Genomic DNA, 14,693 nt, shown 5'->3' with positions numbered 1-14,693 from the left:
TATGTAGACCGATCTACTCTTTTACTCGATCCACTTCAACCTCTGAAAATTTTACAACAATCCACTCAATTTTTGGAATTGTATGGACATTTTAGTTTCGGTCAGTCATAACAGCTCTCTAGGAAAGCGCTACTCAGCATGCGCATGACAACCACACCCCCCCAAGGGTTATCACAGGTCAGATGTCGATTGAGTTGACCAACCATTTTGACGACAGTGTCGTTTCTGTTGTTGTTGCTACAAGTGAGTAATATTTTTAAAGTAAATTCATTTTATAGTGCTTTTTGACCACTAACCACTGTAAGCAATTACATATGCACGAAACACTAGAATATTGATGATATAACGAGATAATAGCATAAGGAAGTGATTATTGTATGATAAGCAGTAAACACATGGGTTTCCTGAGTTTTGATAGTGTTTACTGTTCAGTATAGAATATTGACATTATGGTGGGACAAAAGTGGGAGTATATAAATACCTAATATATCTATGATATATCCAAATAGGCGTGTCAAAACGTAAGGTAGATTTGTTCGACATTAAGTTGCTATCAACAACGGGGAGATTACTTCGAACATCAGCATTGCTCAGGTATCAAAGTGAAAATTGGCATTGGTATGTTATGCTAATTTTTGGAGTTTCAAAGTAATTTTCTGCACTAAATGAAGGCCTACAGAGTTCAAACCAATCCAAGAACACTCCCAGACAAATAGAGTAAAACTGTGTGAAATTTTGTCAAAATCCGCCCAGCAGTTTCAGCATCCATAAAACACGAACACACACACAGGCATACAGACAAACTTTTACAACAAGATTAAGATATCCAGCCGAAATGAATCCCCTAATAATATTTCGGAAAATTGTCCTTTTTTTTTTTTTTTTAAATCCAGCTTCTTTTTGAGGAATACTCAAAGCCACAACAAATCGTCACATTTAAATTGTTACATGAAACCGTAAAGTTTGAAAGCTAACTGCAATATTGCGATCGCAACTGACGCGTATTTCGCCTCCACAATCAGGTCACATTTTCTATGCTAATTTTTGGAGTTTCAGATTAATTTTCCACTTTAAATAGAGGCCTAAAGAGATTAAACCCATCTAAGAATCCTAAAACACATGAAGTACAACTGTGTAAAATTTCGTCAAATTCCAGAATTTCGGAGTCCATAGGGAAGGAACACACACATGCAACCACACACACACACACACACACACACAGTTCCATTCATACAGGTGTGCCCAAACCGGTCCTCAAAGGCCGCTGTGGTTTCTGGTTTTTGTTCGAACTGATTGAGCACAGATAGTTTAACCAATGATGTTTCTGCTACAACAAGCAGCACCTGACTATAATCAACTAATTACATTTGTAAGACACCAAATTGGTGCAAAAGTGTCATCCTGTTTTGTTGGAAAGAAATCCTGCGGCCCTATGTGGAATAGTTAATATATATATATATATATATACTGTAAGTATAGTAATATAGATAATTACTGACTTCCTGTTAGAACAACCTGAGATAATTTTATATCACCAGATAAGAGCTGACTGACACCCATCAATAATTACATTGAAACAACACTTTTCCGCTTCGTCATAAAACAATAACACTCATAGGGCAAGTATGACTTAAAGTAGGCTACATGAGTTAATTTCAAAACATTTTCTTCTACTGTGTAAGCAAGATGAAAAGAACATTTTACCATTCTTGGTTCCATCAGTTTAACATGCAAAACAAACTAAAAAAAATTACATTCCTTGAATAAAATGGAAAATATCAAGCCATAATTTGCTATTTGAGAACAACACAAAACGTTTACATAAAACGTTCAAATAGAATGCTATCAAAACTTGAATTCAAAATTTGCAAATGCAGTCTTACCTCAACATGATACTGTGACGTTTCATGCATGATGTAATTGGAGTTAGAATATTTTTTCCTTTGCTCTGAGAAAGAAAAAAAACACTTTGAAAACATCTGTCTGACAGTAATAGCAGTAAAAGTAAAAACACTCGCCTGAGACCCACATGATACACTGATCGGAGCAGGAGTGAACAGAACTCATGAGCGAAGCAATCACACCAGCAGAGCAATAAGGAAGAATACCTATTGTGTGCATGCGTGTCAAACTTTATCTATACTCTAGTGGGTAACGATGCGAGTCAAAGAAAACCATGAAAGGCAACGTAAACTCATGTACTCAGATTATTAGGTTCTTACAAATAGGTTTTACCTAAACATCATCATATTTTTTATTCCTGGTTGACATTTGAAGGAGAGGCAGAATACATACTTAAAGTTAATTATTAATCCTGCTTTTTTAAGCTCAAGTGCTCTCCCTCACTTTATATCACGTTGGCAAGGGTTACACTTGGTCAATGTGCCATAAAAGCAACCAAACCTCAAGATCAAAGATCAAACATAGTCACTACACAAAAACACAACAGCATACAAACCTCTGCATCATTATCAATAGATGTTTTTTTTCCAGTATGTGGCGCCTCAAACTCTTAGGCGCCTGCTCTGTTTGAATTGATTTTGACTCCAAGTTCATTTGGGATTGGATGTCAATCGTCGTCAATGCCAGCCAATGTGATATGACATGGTCACAGCTTTTGTCAAATTGAAAACCTTCAAAATCCTAATTTTGCTAAATATTAATGAATACACCATAGAAAAAAACAAACTGTACAAATTTGCAGTAAATTACCGGTAGCTTTGGTTGCCAGAATTCTACCCTTAAGAAAATAAACCATAAAATACATGTAATAACAAAGTAGTCCTTTGGTAACAGTAAATTTTACTTTAGATTTTTGTTTTAATGAAAATCATGTTAGAAAAAAAAATAACATTGTGATTAATTGATACTGTGATCCATATTTAACTGGTCTAGATGTTGGGGATGACACCACAACGCTCCTGTTCTCATTATCACAATGCTCATTTTCTCATTGTGTTCCCTCTCCAACCGTGGTCCGAACCCATGGCTTCCTCAAGGCAGTCAAGCGTGCTGACTACTGAGCTGTTGAAAACTGGTTAGTGCAAGTTGTGTGCATGTAAAAGCTTAAAAAAACCCTGTGAATTTAAAAGAGTGTGCTGGCAGCTGATGCTGGATAAAGGAAGTGATTAGCTCAGTAGTTAGCATGCTTGACTGCCGCATTGACGGCGTGGAATCAAAACCCATTTGGAAAGTGGTATAAAGAGTAAGAAGTACTTTTTACTACATTAATACTTTTGATGTTTGGTTGTTGTAAAGCAAAAGTTAAAATGGCATTCTTCTTAGAATAGTTTATTGTTAGTTTGACAATACCAGTTTTACATTTTTTCTTGGATTTTCTTAATGGTACAATTCTGGCAACCACAGCTGCCAGTATTTTAAGGTAAAGGTTAAGAGGTCTTTGACTGACTGCCCTCCCTCTACTGATTTTTTTTTTTTTTTTTTAATTGGCAGAAAAGCATAACTGTGCGCCTGCTCACACACAGTATTTACCAGGTAAATTACACGCAGGTAACCATTACATTGTTATAAAATGGAGGCATATTACTATCAAGCTCACACTACCAGATGTCTTCTCTCCACACCCGGTAGAACAAACACTTTGTATGGCGTGTGCAACATTAAAAGCACTTGTTCCCTCTGCATGGGGTACATTGCACTGTGTGTTGAATTCAACACAAAAGGGACGGACTTTGAACATGAGTTGACTGAATATGTTAAGTGTCCTTTCATTGCCAGGAACCTTTTTAAAGTCAAGTGTTATTTTGAAAAGGGATAGCTTGTGTCAATGCCACCATGTGCGAATGACGGCAGTATTTGCCTCTCTGCCAATCCCTCTCGCCTCACTGCTGCCTGCTTTGGCTCCACACAAGTAAAAGAAAGGCATCAAGTGTCTGCCTGAAAGTGGAGCTGGCAACATTTCTTATTAATGCCATTTATGGCATAGAATTCGCAGCTCCGCCACAGCAAGCAATGAGAGCCATTTAGCAGGTAGATGGGCTGAGCAGCAAGAATCGATGACTAGAGATAAACAGTGGTGGCTGGAGGGCAGACTGTCAAACTGATTTTGAGTCTGGATCACGTGGTGGACATTAACTGAAAAAAAAAAAACTTCTGGGTGAATATGATTAAATTTTATGTCAACATGATAAGCTAAAGCTTCCCAATATGTCATACAAAATGACCATGCAACAGAATAGAATAGAATAGAACAAAATAGAATAGCTGACTTTTTGTTTTTACTCCCCAATAACATTTGGATATTAGTGTTCGGTTGTGTTCAGCTCATAGGCGGACTTTGACTTTGTGGCAGGTGGGGCAAAACAGGTTGATCACCTCGAAACGCAGTGTCAGCAATAAAATTAATGTACAAGATATATGCTCGGATAGTAGGTTACCCCATGCTCGTAAACACAGGCAGGCATCCCAGCTGTGTGTGTGTTTTTCTGTCTTACCTAGTGGAGAAGTAGACGGCGCTTCTTTTTTAACTGAATATTCCATCCAGGGATATTTATAATAATACGTTGAAAATGAGCGTTTTTTTTTTTGTTTGTTTGTTTATTTGTTTGTTTCCCATCATTTTTAGGGGAATTCTTAAAGGGATCCTCTATTTTTAAGACAAGTAATTCTTAAAAGATAAATGTTAATATGAGTTATAATAATTTGATATTAAAAGCCCTCTTAATGTTTTTGTTTTAATAAAGTTTGTTAAATTATTTTAAGTGTTAGGTCGCCATTCTTGTTACGCCGCAGTGCGTGACGTCACCAGGCCCGTTGCCGAAATTCCAGCGTGTCACTCGTTCGCTTTCCCAACATGTCGTCGGTTCTACCCTTCCTATTTGAACCAGATCTGAAAAGTGAGGAGCAGGACAGCACTGTCGGTCGTTCACAAGACGAGCTTCAGGGAAAAATTCGTGCAGCAAATACCTGATAAGACAAAAGTTGGGCAAAAGTCTCAATGACAACAGAGCGAGGGAGCGTATGCTGTTGGGAACTCCGGTTGGGAGCAAGAGTGTATGCTGTTGGGAACTCTGGTTTTGTTAGCATATATTCAAGGTAAGCATATTGCGTTTTCAAACTCCTCCCAATATAATTATGTAGATTGTTAGCATCCAGAGCTGTCGTGTGCTTTACATACAGTACAGGCCAAAGACCGCACCTTGTGTAATCCATGTCTTGTACATTGTAACGCGTGGTAGGTAGGATACGTGTATAAAAGTACCAAAAGGGGAGCTTCCACCTATGCAAATTTTATTCACAAAAAATAATATTTCCACCTTGACCACTCTTCACTCGGGAGCTCAGCAGTACGCAAACACGCGTTCCCTGACGAACTCCAACATTGTTGTAAGGTCCATGTCAGAGTCACTGTCGTCACTGTAGCGTGCCATAGTGCTTTGATTAAAAAACTCCCACGAAGAATAGTCAACAAAAAAGATAGCAATAGTAATCCAAATCCGCGTTTTTTACTCACTCGAAGATCCAGGAATTAGACCGATCCCATGGCAATGTTGCAGCCGCGATCAGGCTGTCGATTCCAAAAAATACACTGATCCGAAAAGCCGCTGTGGGACCGACGAATAAAAAGAAAAGACAGATCCGAAACCAATATTGCAGACGCGGTGGGACAGTTGGATCCAGAAAATAGACGGATCCCTTACTTGACTGAGGATCCAGGAAAAATGTTCGGGCGCCAGTTGTAACGCGTGGTGGGTAGGATACGTGCATACAAGGACCAAAAAGGGGGAGAAGCTTCCACTTATGCACATTTATTCACTAAAAATAATAATTCCACCTTGACCACTCACTTCACTCCCCTTGTTTCTATTTGACTGGAAATTGCATCCAAAAGCAGCACATCATGGCATTTTACATCGCAAGTTTAGGCAGCAATAAGCAATTGTTGAACACGCTACACATTTGGAAAGATCCCAATGACGTCATCACTGCGACCCCGCAAACCATGGCGCCAACTAACGGTCAAAATACTGTATGTAGTAAATATTACAAAATATTGCCATTGATTAAACATTTTATGTGTTTCTAACGACATATTTTAGTACAAGAGAACAATTGTGGTTTATTAGAGCCTACGTGTACTGTATTTAAGGTAGAGGATCACTTTAAATCGAGGTGCTTAGCACAGCTATGCTTTTGGCCAAAATCGTTGTGCATTGAATATGGTAAGCCCAGTGGTGGCTCTGTTGTACAATTAACGTCTTTAGTGGGGCCAACTGAAATGCCGCTCACCATTTTGGCGGTGCTCTCCGGTGCTTCATGGTCCACATGTTCAATCCTTGGTTCTCGCTCAGTAGCTTTTGTCGCTTTTGAAAGCTTAGGTTTGAAAAAAAATCTGTATATCCCTCTTGCCTCTTCTGTTCTCAGGTGGTTTTGGTGCTAGGTGCTAGTCACATGATCGGTTCGAAAAATAATTTTGACCCTTTAAGAAATATATATTTTTTGTTAATTTCATTCATTTATGTTATTTTATTGCTTTACAACTTTTATAGACAACATTTTACCAACAAAGTCTTGATTTTAAATTCATATATTGGAAAGTTAATTACATGCAACAACATTTTTGGCCACCAGGGGGGATATGCCCCCCCCTTAATCTCCGCGTATGGTTGATCTGTATTTTTATGATTTATAGAAAAAAATATTCACTACAGCAGTAAATCTACAATTTATTACAACAAGCAGCACCTCAAAAAAAAGTAATCACTCCAACAACCATCCCAGAGATCAACATTAAAAACAGTAACATAGTAGGCCTATGTTTAGTTGAATTATTCTTTTATAATCTATGTGTGCCTATGTGTTCATGAAAACCTGTTTTTCAATATTTGAAGCCACTGTAACATTTTGCACAGTTTGAACATGAATATATAAAAATGTCCCCTTTACATCTACATGCACGTCAAACAACATAGACATATTTATTTATGCTGGAATTGTTCATTTGCCCCACCCAGTCCAAATTGATTGGACATCTAACACTGTCAATGAAAGTCAATGAATTAACAAAGAAGAAAAATTAATGGGAAGTATTTTAAGCCCAACTTTTCTCAGTGCAAGGTTTTGAAGATGATATAAAATTTATCAGGGATCAAATGTCAATATCTTGAACTGTACTGAAAATAATGTACTCTACTTAAGGAGATAAAATGTATTTTACCACAAGGCATCAGTGTATTCTATTTTGACCTAGTAGATTATGTCGTTTTGTATTTCTGTCCCGAAGGTGGTGATAAAGGCACATTTGCATCAGCAAGTCAAGTTTTGCATACAACATACGGAGACTGGACCTTTGCACATTGTGTGTATTCAACACGGAGAAGGCCACATGCGGTTCTATACTGTTGTTGTTGTTGTTGTTGTCACACACAACAGCATGCCATCACCTGATTAGTCAGGACAGACTTGCTGTTCTCATGCCGCACACAACCCTTTGACGACCATCTGTCACACAGACTGAAGCCAGCCCAAAGGAGAACCACACAGCCTCCAGTCACCGCACGTAATTGTGAATCATTTCACAAGGAACAACACGGTCCCGCACATCCTGTGGATTTTTGGACAAAAGTCTCAGAACGCAAGGTGTGAAGCCAGACGCTGTGAGAAAACCTCATGCGCCAGTATTACCACAGTTAAGCAAAATTCTAAATTTGGAATAGAAGCAGTGGTAAACGTTTCCTCAACATGAGCAGTACATTCGTCTGTATTTGCTCAAGACTGAGGCTTCATAGGCTGCAACAGACGTGAGAAAGAGGCAGTTTACCTCGTCTTTTCCTCCCTTCTCAATGAGGCTTTTATTCACCTGCAGAACTTGGGTATCCCCACCCTGTTCCAAGCAGACTTTATAAACAGGCACACCCTGCGCCATCCACTAATGTCCATTTATTACTAATACTGTATGAGTTTTTGTTCTGGAATTATTTTAAGCTTTGGCTAACGAGCAAAAATTTAGGTAACTTTGCTGTCTGGAAATTGAAGTCAAAACTCAGCTAGCAACAGTTTGGAAGATATGGAAATCTGTTCAAACTTTTTAAGCAGCAGCAGTAGCAGCAATGTTTTTTTGTATAATCTTTTGTCTCCTCATTTGACTTTCGTTTCCACAAGTAATAAAATGTGTAATTTACTTCTAATTATAGATAAGAATATAGCTTTTATTACCAATTTGTATGCCCATTAACTTTTCAGACAAAGACATTGTCCCAAGCCTATGTAGACATCAGACGCCACTTTTTCGATAAATCTTTATTTGAATAGAAAGCGTGTCAAAAACTTGTTTGGTACTTGGCAAAAAAAGGAAAGGCTTAAGTTCGTGTTTAATTACAGGTGGTAGGACAAGTAAAGGCAAACACTAAAGTGGCCATTAATAAATTGCTTGCAAAATGAAACATGTCCTAACAATATCATGAACAATGCTGCGGATGTCCCAACTCATGGATTTGAGATACAAGAAATACAGTTTGTTTGGTTTGACAGCTCCTGAACCTGCACACACATTTATTTCCATTTGAATTCTGACATTTTACAACACCATTCATTTTTGGTTTCTCCTATATCTTGAAAATTGAATCTTAAAATGCGAGGTAGGATTAATAAGTCAAACAAACCCAAACACAAAGTGCTATTTGAAGGTAAGCAGTACCATCACTTACCAAAGAGGGCCTTTGCACTCATCCTGCTTTCTGATCTAGCCACTCCACTGCAATGACAGGAAGAGATGGGGTTACGCTGCATTCCCTTCATCTCGTCTCCAATGAAAAGCTAACTTAAAATCCCAATGTTTTATTTCTTCATGAGTCATAAACCAACCACACAGGAGCAATGCAGAGAAAGTGTCCGATAAATTAGCCTGAGATTTTGACCATATGGAACTAGAGAGAGAGAGAGAGTGGAAAAGGGATAGGAGGAGGGGGCCCGCAGGGAAGTTGGAGCAAAGCAAATAATTCTCAACAGAGGCACTCTGTGCCTGAGGTCCATGACCTGTACCACCTTCCACATAATGGCTTAGTGATTCTGTGGCCGCTGTGACAGTCACCTGCGATAACGAGCTAAGGTAGGGAAAGGTAAATAGTGAGGGAGAAGGTGGAATGTGTGGTACACTCACTTCGCTGGCCTGGTTGGAGTTCCCAAGACATTCATGGCTCAAGACATCAACCTGAGGAAAGAGCAAGATGACATAAAAGACTGGCCGCTAAATTAAGTATGCCTGCGTTCTGTCTTATGGTAGTGCTCATCAAACTATGGCCCCGTTGGTCATCTACAGTACATCTCACTTTGTTTAGCAAGCAATTACATCAAAGTTCCTGTAATACTGTATGTGTATAGAGGTAGATTTGTGTCTTTATTAGTCAATCAAAAAAAAAAAAAGTTGCTTCAATCAAATAAAAAGTTGCTTCAATCAAAATATATATTATCAATTGAAGAAAAAGTCATTTAATTAAAAAAAATGTGTTTGAATGCAAAAATAAATTTGAAACTCAAAAAAATATACTTGAAAACTATTTTCCTTTGATTGATGTTTTTTTTTTAAATTTAAGTCAAGTTTTTTTTTTTTTTGATTGAAACACCATTTTTGATTGAAGTCATGTAATTTTGCGTTTGGACCACATTTTGGCTAGGACATTTTTGTCTTTATTATTCAATCAAAAAATAAGTTGCTTCATACAAAAAAATATATATTTTCAAAAGAAAAATCACTTCAATCAAAAATTTAAAAAATTCAATCGTAGAAAAAAAGGTTTGAATGTGAAAAAAATATTTGAGACTCAGAAATTCGCATTTGAACACTTTATTTTTAATTCAAACTGTTTTCTTTGACTGAAGCAATCCTTTTTTTGTTTGAGCCATATTAGGGGTAGAACATTTGTGTCTAAATCATTCAATCACAATAAAAGTTGCTTTAATCAAAAAACTATTTTTAATCACAGAACAAAAATCATTTTTTAAAGTGGAAAAAGTTTTGAAGGCACTTTTTTTTAATTCAATCATTTTGACACAAAGATTCAACTTCAACGCTACTTCCGGTGTGTTTGAGTGGCAGGTGACTCCGCCAATGGCATAAAAGTATGACACAAGAATAATGACCACCAGGGCTCCATCCAGCCATCGGACTCTGCTGGCGTCCAAGCCGAATATAGGGCAATGGTACAGGGGTGTTGCCGAACGACTGCCCCAAAACATCACTGCTCTAGAGGAGATCTGCATGGAGGAATGGGTCAAAATTCCAGCAACAGTGTGTGGAAAGCTTGTGAAGAGTTACAGAAAACGTTTGGCCTCCGTTATTGCCAAAAAGGGAACATAACAAAGTACTGATGAACTTTTGGTATTGACCAAATACTTATTTTCCACCATGATTTGCAAATAAATTCTTTAAAAATCAAACAATGTGATTTTCTGTTTTTTTTTTTTTTTCCACATTCTGTCTCGCATGGTTGAGGTTTACCCATGCTGTCAATTAAAGGCCTCTCTAATATTTTCAAGTGGGAGAACTTGCACAATTAGTGCTTGACTAAATACTTATTTGCCCCACTGTATGTTTTCAGTGGGATGTGTATGCTAATTGGAAACTTTAATATAAAACTGCCTGCTTTTTTGCTGAGCTCATCTAGACAGGGGCCTATTGTTATCACCTGGGCATTCATCTGAGGCATTGACTGGCAAGTATTTTACATCAACTACTGATTAAATCCACTGTTTATTACAATCCTTTCTTAGCCAGATTTAATTGTCTGATTCGGTTTCATACGCCGTCAGACTCATTAGCAACAATTATCACGGCCTATGAGCCGCTGTGCAGGGAAGCATTGCGTCTAGATTGACCAGATTAACACAAGAGGAATATGAGAGAAGTCACCTCTTAGCGCAGAGCTTCCATGTTGTCTGTTAAGGCATGCCCTCAGGATATTACATAACACAAGCCGCCACACATCCTATCACCATGGACACTAACAAGCGGTTACACAACAAAATAGCCTGTTTGTTTGTTTTCCCTCACAATGACTGCAATTCACCATACACTGTATATGTAATACCGGGATTATGATGGAGAGTTGTAGCTTTATTATTCATTGATCTAATGAGGGAGAAATGTATAAACAGATGACTGTCAAAATAATAATAGGTAACTAAATTGGTATCCATTCTTAATAGGGATTGGCACCAATTAAACGCGTGCTGTAGATCACAGGTATAAGAATCCAAGTTCAATTTCTTTTATGTGTTCAGCGAAATTTTGCCATCATTTTTCTGAAGTAGCCGTATGATTTATGATGACACGCTGAGTACACTAGATATTGAACAAGATGTGTAACTGCCACAGCGTAGTCAGTTGTGCATCTTAACATCACTCATTTGCTGCCAGTGACTGCAATAGAAGTCCAATCCATTTTGACCAGGAGGGTCGACAGTGATAAGTAAATGAGCCTCTTTTCTGCAATTGTGCAGTTTTGAAAATGTTTGGATACCATAACATGATGGCGCACTATCAGACTGCCAGAGATCACTTTACTGATAAAAGACAGTTAACTGATGACATAACAATAACTGGCCAACTTAAGTCAACACCAACAATTGAAAAAGTATTAACACAAATACATAAGCAAAGCAGACCATAAAATTATTTATTCTCAGGCAGGAAGGAAGGAATAGTTGGACTAAATCTGCCCTTTTACAGGGTATCCGCAGGGTCAAAAAAAAAAAAGTCTTCTAAAGTCTTCTAAAAGCCTTCTAAAATTTCATAAAAGGGTTTAAATATGACCGTGAAAGGTCTTAAAAATCCATTGACTTTACTTTTCTTTATTTAATTATTTATTTATTGTCATCATCATCGGTATCATTGACAGTTACAAGATGGCTTTGTGATTTGATTAACCCGAAGAATAAAAAACGAAGAAAAGACAAGGGCTGACGGGAGAAGCATATGCTTATCAAGTCTCGGCCCCTTCAACCAAGGACGCACAATCAAAACATGGTAGATTAGGCATTATACATTGCGGTACATGAGGCAAGGCAAGACAAGGCAAGGCAAATTTATTTATATAGCACAATTCAACACAAGGCAATTGAAAGTGCTTTACTTCACATGAAGATCATAAAAATCACATTTAAATCAATACAACGTAAAAACCAAGACAATCAAAATCGGAAATAAAATTATACATAAAAATCGCATTTAATAACAAATAGAATAAAAATAAATAAATAAAAATAAAACAAAAACTACTACCAATAATAATTGAAATCAGCAATGGAGATAAGCACAAGAGGAATAGAAAGCAAGTAGATTGAAATATATAGACAGTTATGGATATTCAGTGCTAAACAAAAGCGTTTTTACCCCTGATTTAAAAGAGCTAACAGTTTGAGCAGCTTTTTTTTTTTTTTTTTTGGGAACACTATGTTGTGTCTGTGTGTGTGACAGTTGTTTTATAGTATTGAAGGTCAATCATGGTAGCGACACAGAATACTATCCTTGTATTTCCTTTTAAAGGCAGCTAGTGACCCTATGCTGGTCAGTCCAGGGTCAATAAGCATTCAAGAGGCGAGCGCCAAAGTTAGTAACCGAAAATGATTTCAAGGTAGTTCTAACTTGGCGATAAGTAAACAACCTGCTCCCTCTCAAATCATAATTGGATTCCCTCGCTTGGAATCGAATTTGTAAGTTAGACGGAAGACGATTTGAGTGGGCCTTGTACATCATCTGAACAGTCATCAAAAAATTTTAAAAGCTTGGATTTGATGTAGAGCTCATTTGTGTGTGATCTGAATGGCGCGTTGTGGATGATCCGAATCGCTTTCTTTTGAAGGATCAGTAGCGGATGAAGATGTACCTTATATGTGTGTCCCCATAATTCTGAACAATAATTGAGATGCGCCAAGATCAGTGCACTGTAGATAGTTTGGAGAGCCTTCTCATCTAGCATATTTTGGGCTATAAAGAGAATAGAAATGCTTCTGGAAAGCTTATTTCGCAGACGGCTTACATGGGCCTTTCATGTTAATAAATCATCAATTACTACTCCTAAGATTTTGTGCTCCCTCACTCTTTGTATTGTCACATGGTTTATTTGTATGTTTAAGTGCTCCTTGAGACCTTTTCTGCCAAATAGCATGTATTTTGTTTTTTCCAGATTCAGAGATAATTTATTAGCGTTGAACCATTGCTGCAATTTTGCTAGTTCGACATTTACTAGCTTAGTTAGACCTATCAAGTCCTTCCCTGAACAAAATATATTGGTGTCGTCTGCAAAAAGTACCATTTTTAGTAGTTCAGACACTTTGTATAAGTCATTTACGTATATTATGAACAGTTTAGGTCCCAAAAGAGAGCCTTGAGGCACGCCGCATGTAATTTGACGTGTTGTTGATCTGTCCCCATCAAATGTTACATATTGCGATCAATTATGTAAATAACTACATACCCAGTTCAGCACAACACCTCGAATTCCAAATCTCTCCAGTTTGTCCAGTAAGGTCTTGTGGTTAACTGTGTCAAAGGCATTTTTTCATATCCAGGAAAATTTCCACAGAGTGTTGCTTTTGGTCAATAGCATCCGTGATGATTTCTACTGACTCTGTTAATGCATGCGTGGTGGAGTGGTTTTTCATAAACCCATACTGGCTATCATGTAGCAAATGATGCTTTAATACATGCATAAACTTTTCTTTAGTACATGCATAAACTCCAGTCTTGGTTTTAAATGTTTCAATTTTTTGAACACTGTAACGTAACTACAAACCGGAACTACGTGTGCTGCCCAGTCAGAATTTCTTGAACACCATCAGCTACTGCTGCACTGCAAAAACACACCTCCACTAAAACTAGTTGCCTTGTTTTCAACATAAAGCTACTCAAAATAAATGAAATTGCCAGGAACTGCCCGTGCTTCAAGTAAATTATACTCAGATTTCTTGAAATAAGAAAAATAGCTAGCTGAAAATAAGCTTAAGACTTATTTTAAGCAATAAATTATCTCTTTTTTTTTTTTTTTTAAAGCTTTGAAATGTCACAAATTTCTTAATTCGAGAATAGATATTTTTCAAAACATTATTTGAAAGCAATTTTTTCTTGATTTAGGTAAAAAAAAAATGACTTTTAGGTATGGGCTTAATAAGAACAAATAGTAACATTTAAAGTACGTTAAATAGAATAATCTGACGCATTAATCTCTTAAATTGTCTTTAACAATCAAAACAAGATGGAGAAAATGATTTGACTAGATTTAAGAAAAATAATCTGATTAAGACATTATAAATTTGCGGTGTGCGCGCGCGCAGTTGGCAATTTGGCTTGTTGAAACCTGCAGAGACCCTGTTTTAACTAGAGTGGCACCTGTTTTTCATGTTATAGTGGAGATACATTTTAAACAATAAATACAAAATAATAATAATTAAAAAAAAAAAAAAAAAAACAGCGCAGCCAGCTTTTGTATAAAAATGCATTACTAAATTGACTTTATAATTATGTCTTTGAAATTCTCAAAACCAAAATCCTTCTATTTACTTTAATAACTGGGCCAGTGCTAATTCCTCAAACCATATTATGACATGATTCCTTATCTTTTGAGATGAGAAAATATTATTACTGGAGTTTAGAGAGCAAGAATTGCAGCAGGGAAGCAGAATGTAATGATGTCACTTAAAACAATTTTGCGGTACATTGTGATGATAGCTTCTTTCAA

The 14,693-nt window shown here is 37.1% G+C and overlaps 1 protein-coding gene across 3 annotated transcripts in view; it reads right to left on the bottom strand.

Moving 5' to 3' along the window:
* eps8l2 (EPS8 signaling adaptor L2) overlaps positions 1–14,693 on the bottom strand; it is a 40,084-nt gene that overhangs the window by 21,439 nt on the left and 3,952 nt on the right. For 2 of the 3 annotated variants that reach the window (XM_057836510.1, XM_057836508.1), the window contains exons 1-2: positions 8,667–8,871; positions 1,884–1,948 (exon numbers count right to left, since the gene is read on the bottom strand). In XM_057836510.1, the coding sequence (XP_057692493.1) occupies positions 1,884–1,948; positions 8,667–8,757 (156 nt within the window). In that variant the 5' untranslated portion in view covers positions 8,758–8,871. Of the gene's footprint in view, positions 1–1,883; positions 1,949–8,666; positions 8,872–9,118; positions 9,170–14,693 lie in introns of those variants that run through there. The other variant, XM_057836509.1, reaches the window with a different exon arrangement.

This window comes from Corythoichthys intestinalis, chromosome 5 (assembly GCF_030265065.1).
Source record: "Corythoichthys intestinalis isolate RoL2023-P3 chromosome 5, ASM3026506v1, whole genome shotgun sequence".
Taxonomy (NCBI): domain Eukaryota; kingdom Metazoa; phylum Chordata; class Actinopteri; order Syngnathiformes; family Syngnathidae; genus Corythoichthys; species Corythoichthys intestinalis.
This window is presented reverse-complemented; position numbering and strand designations above follow the sequence as displayed.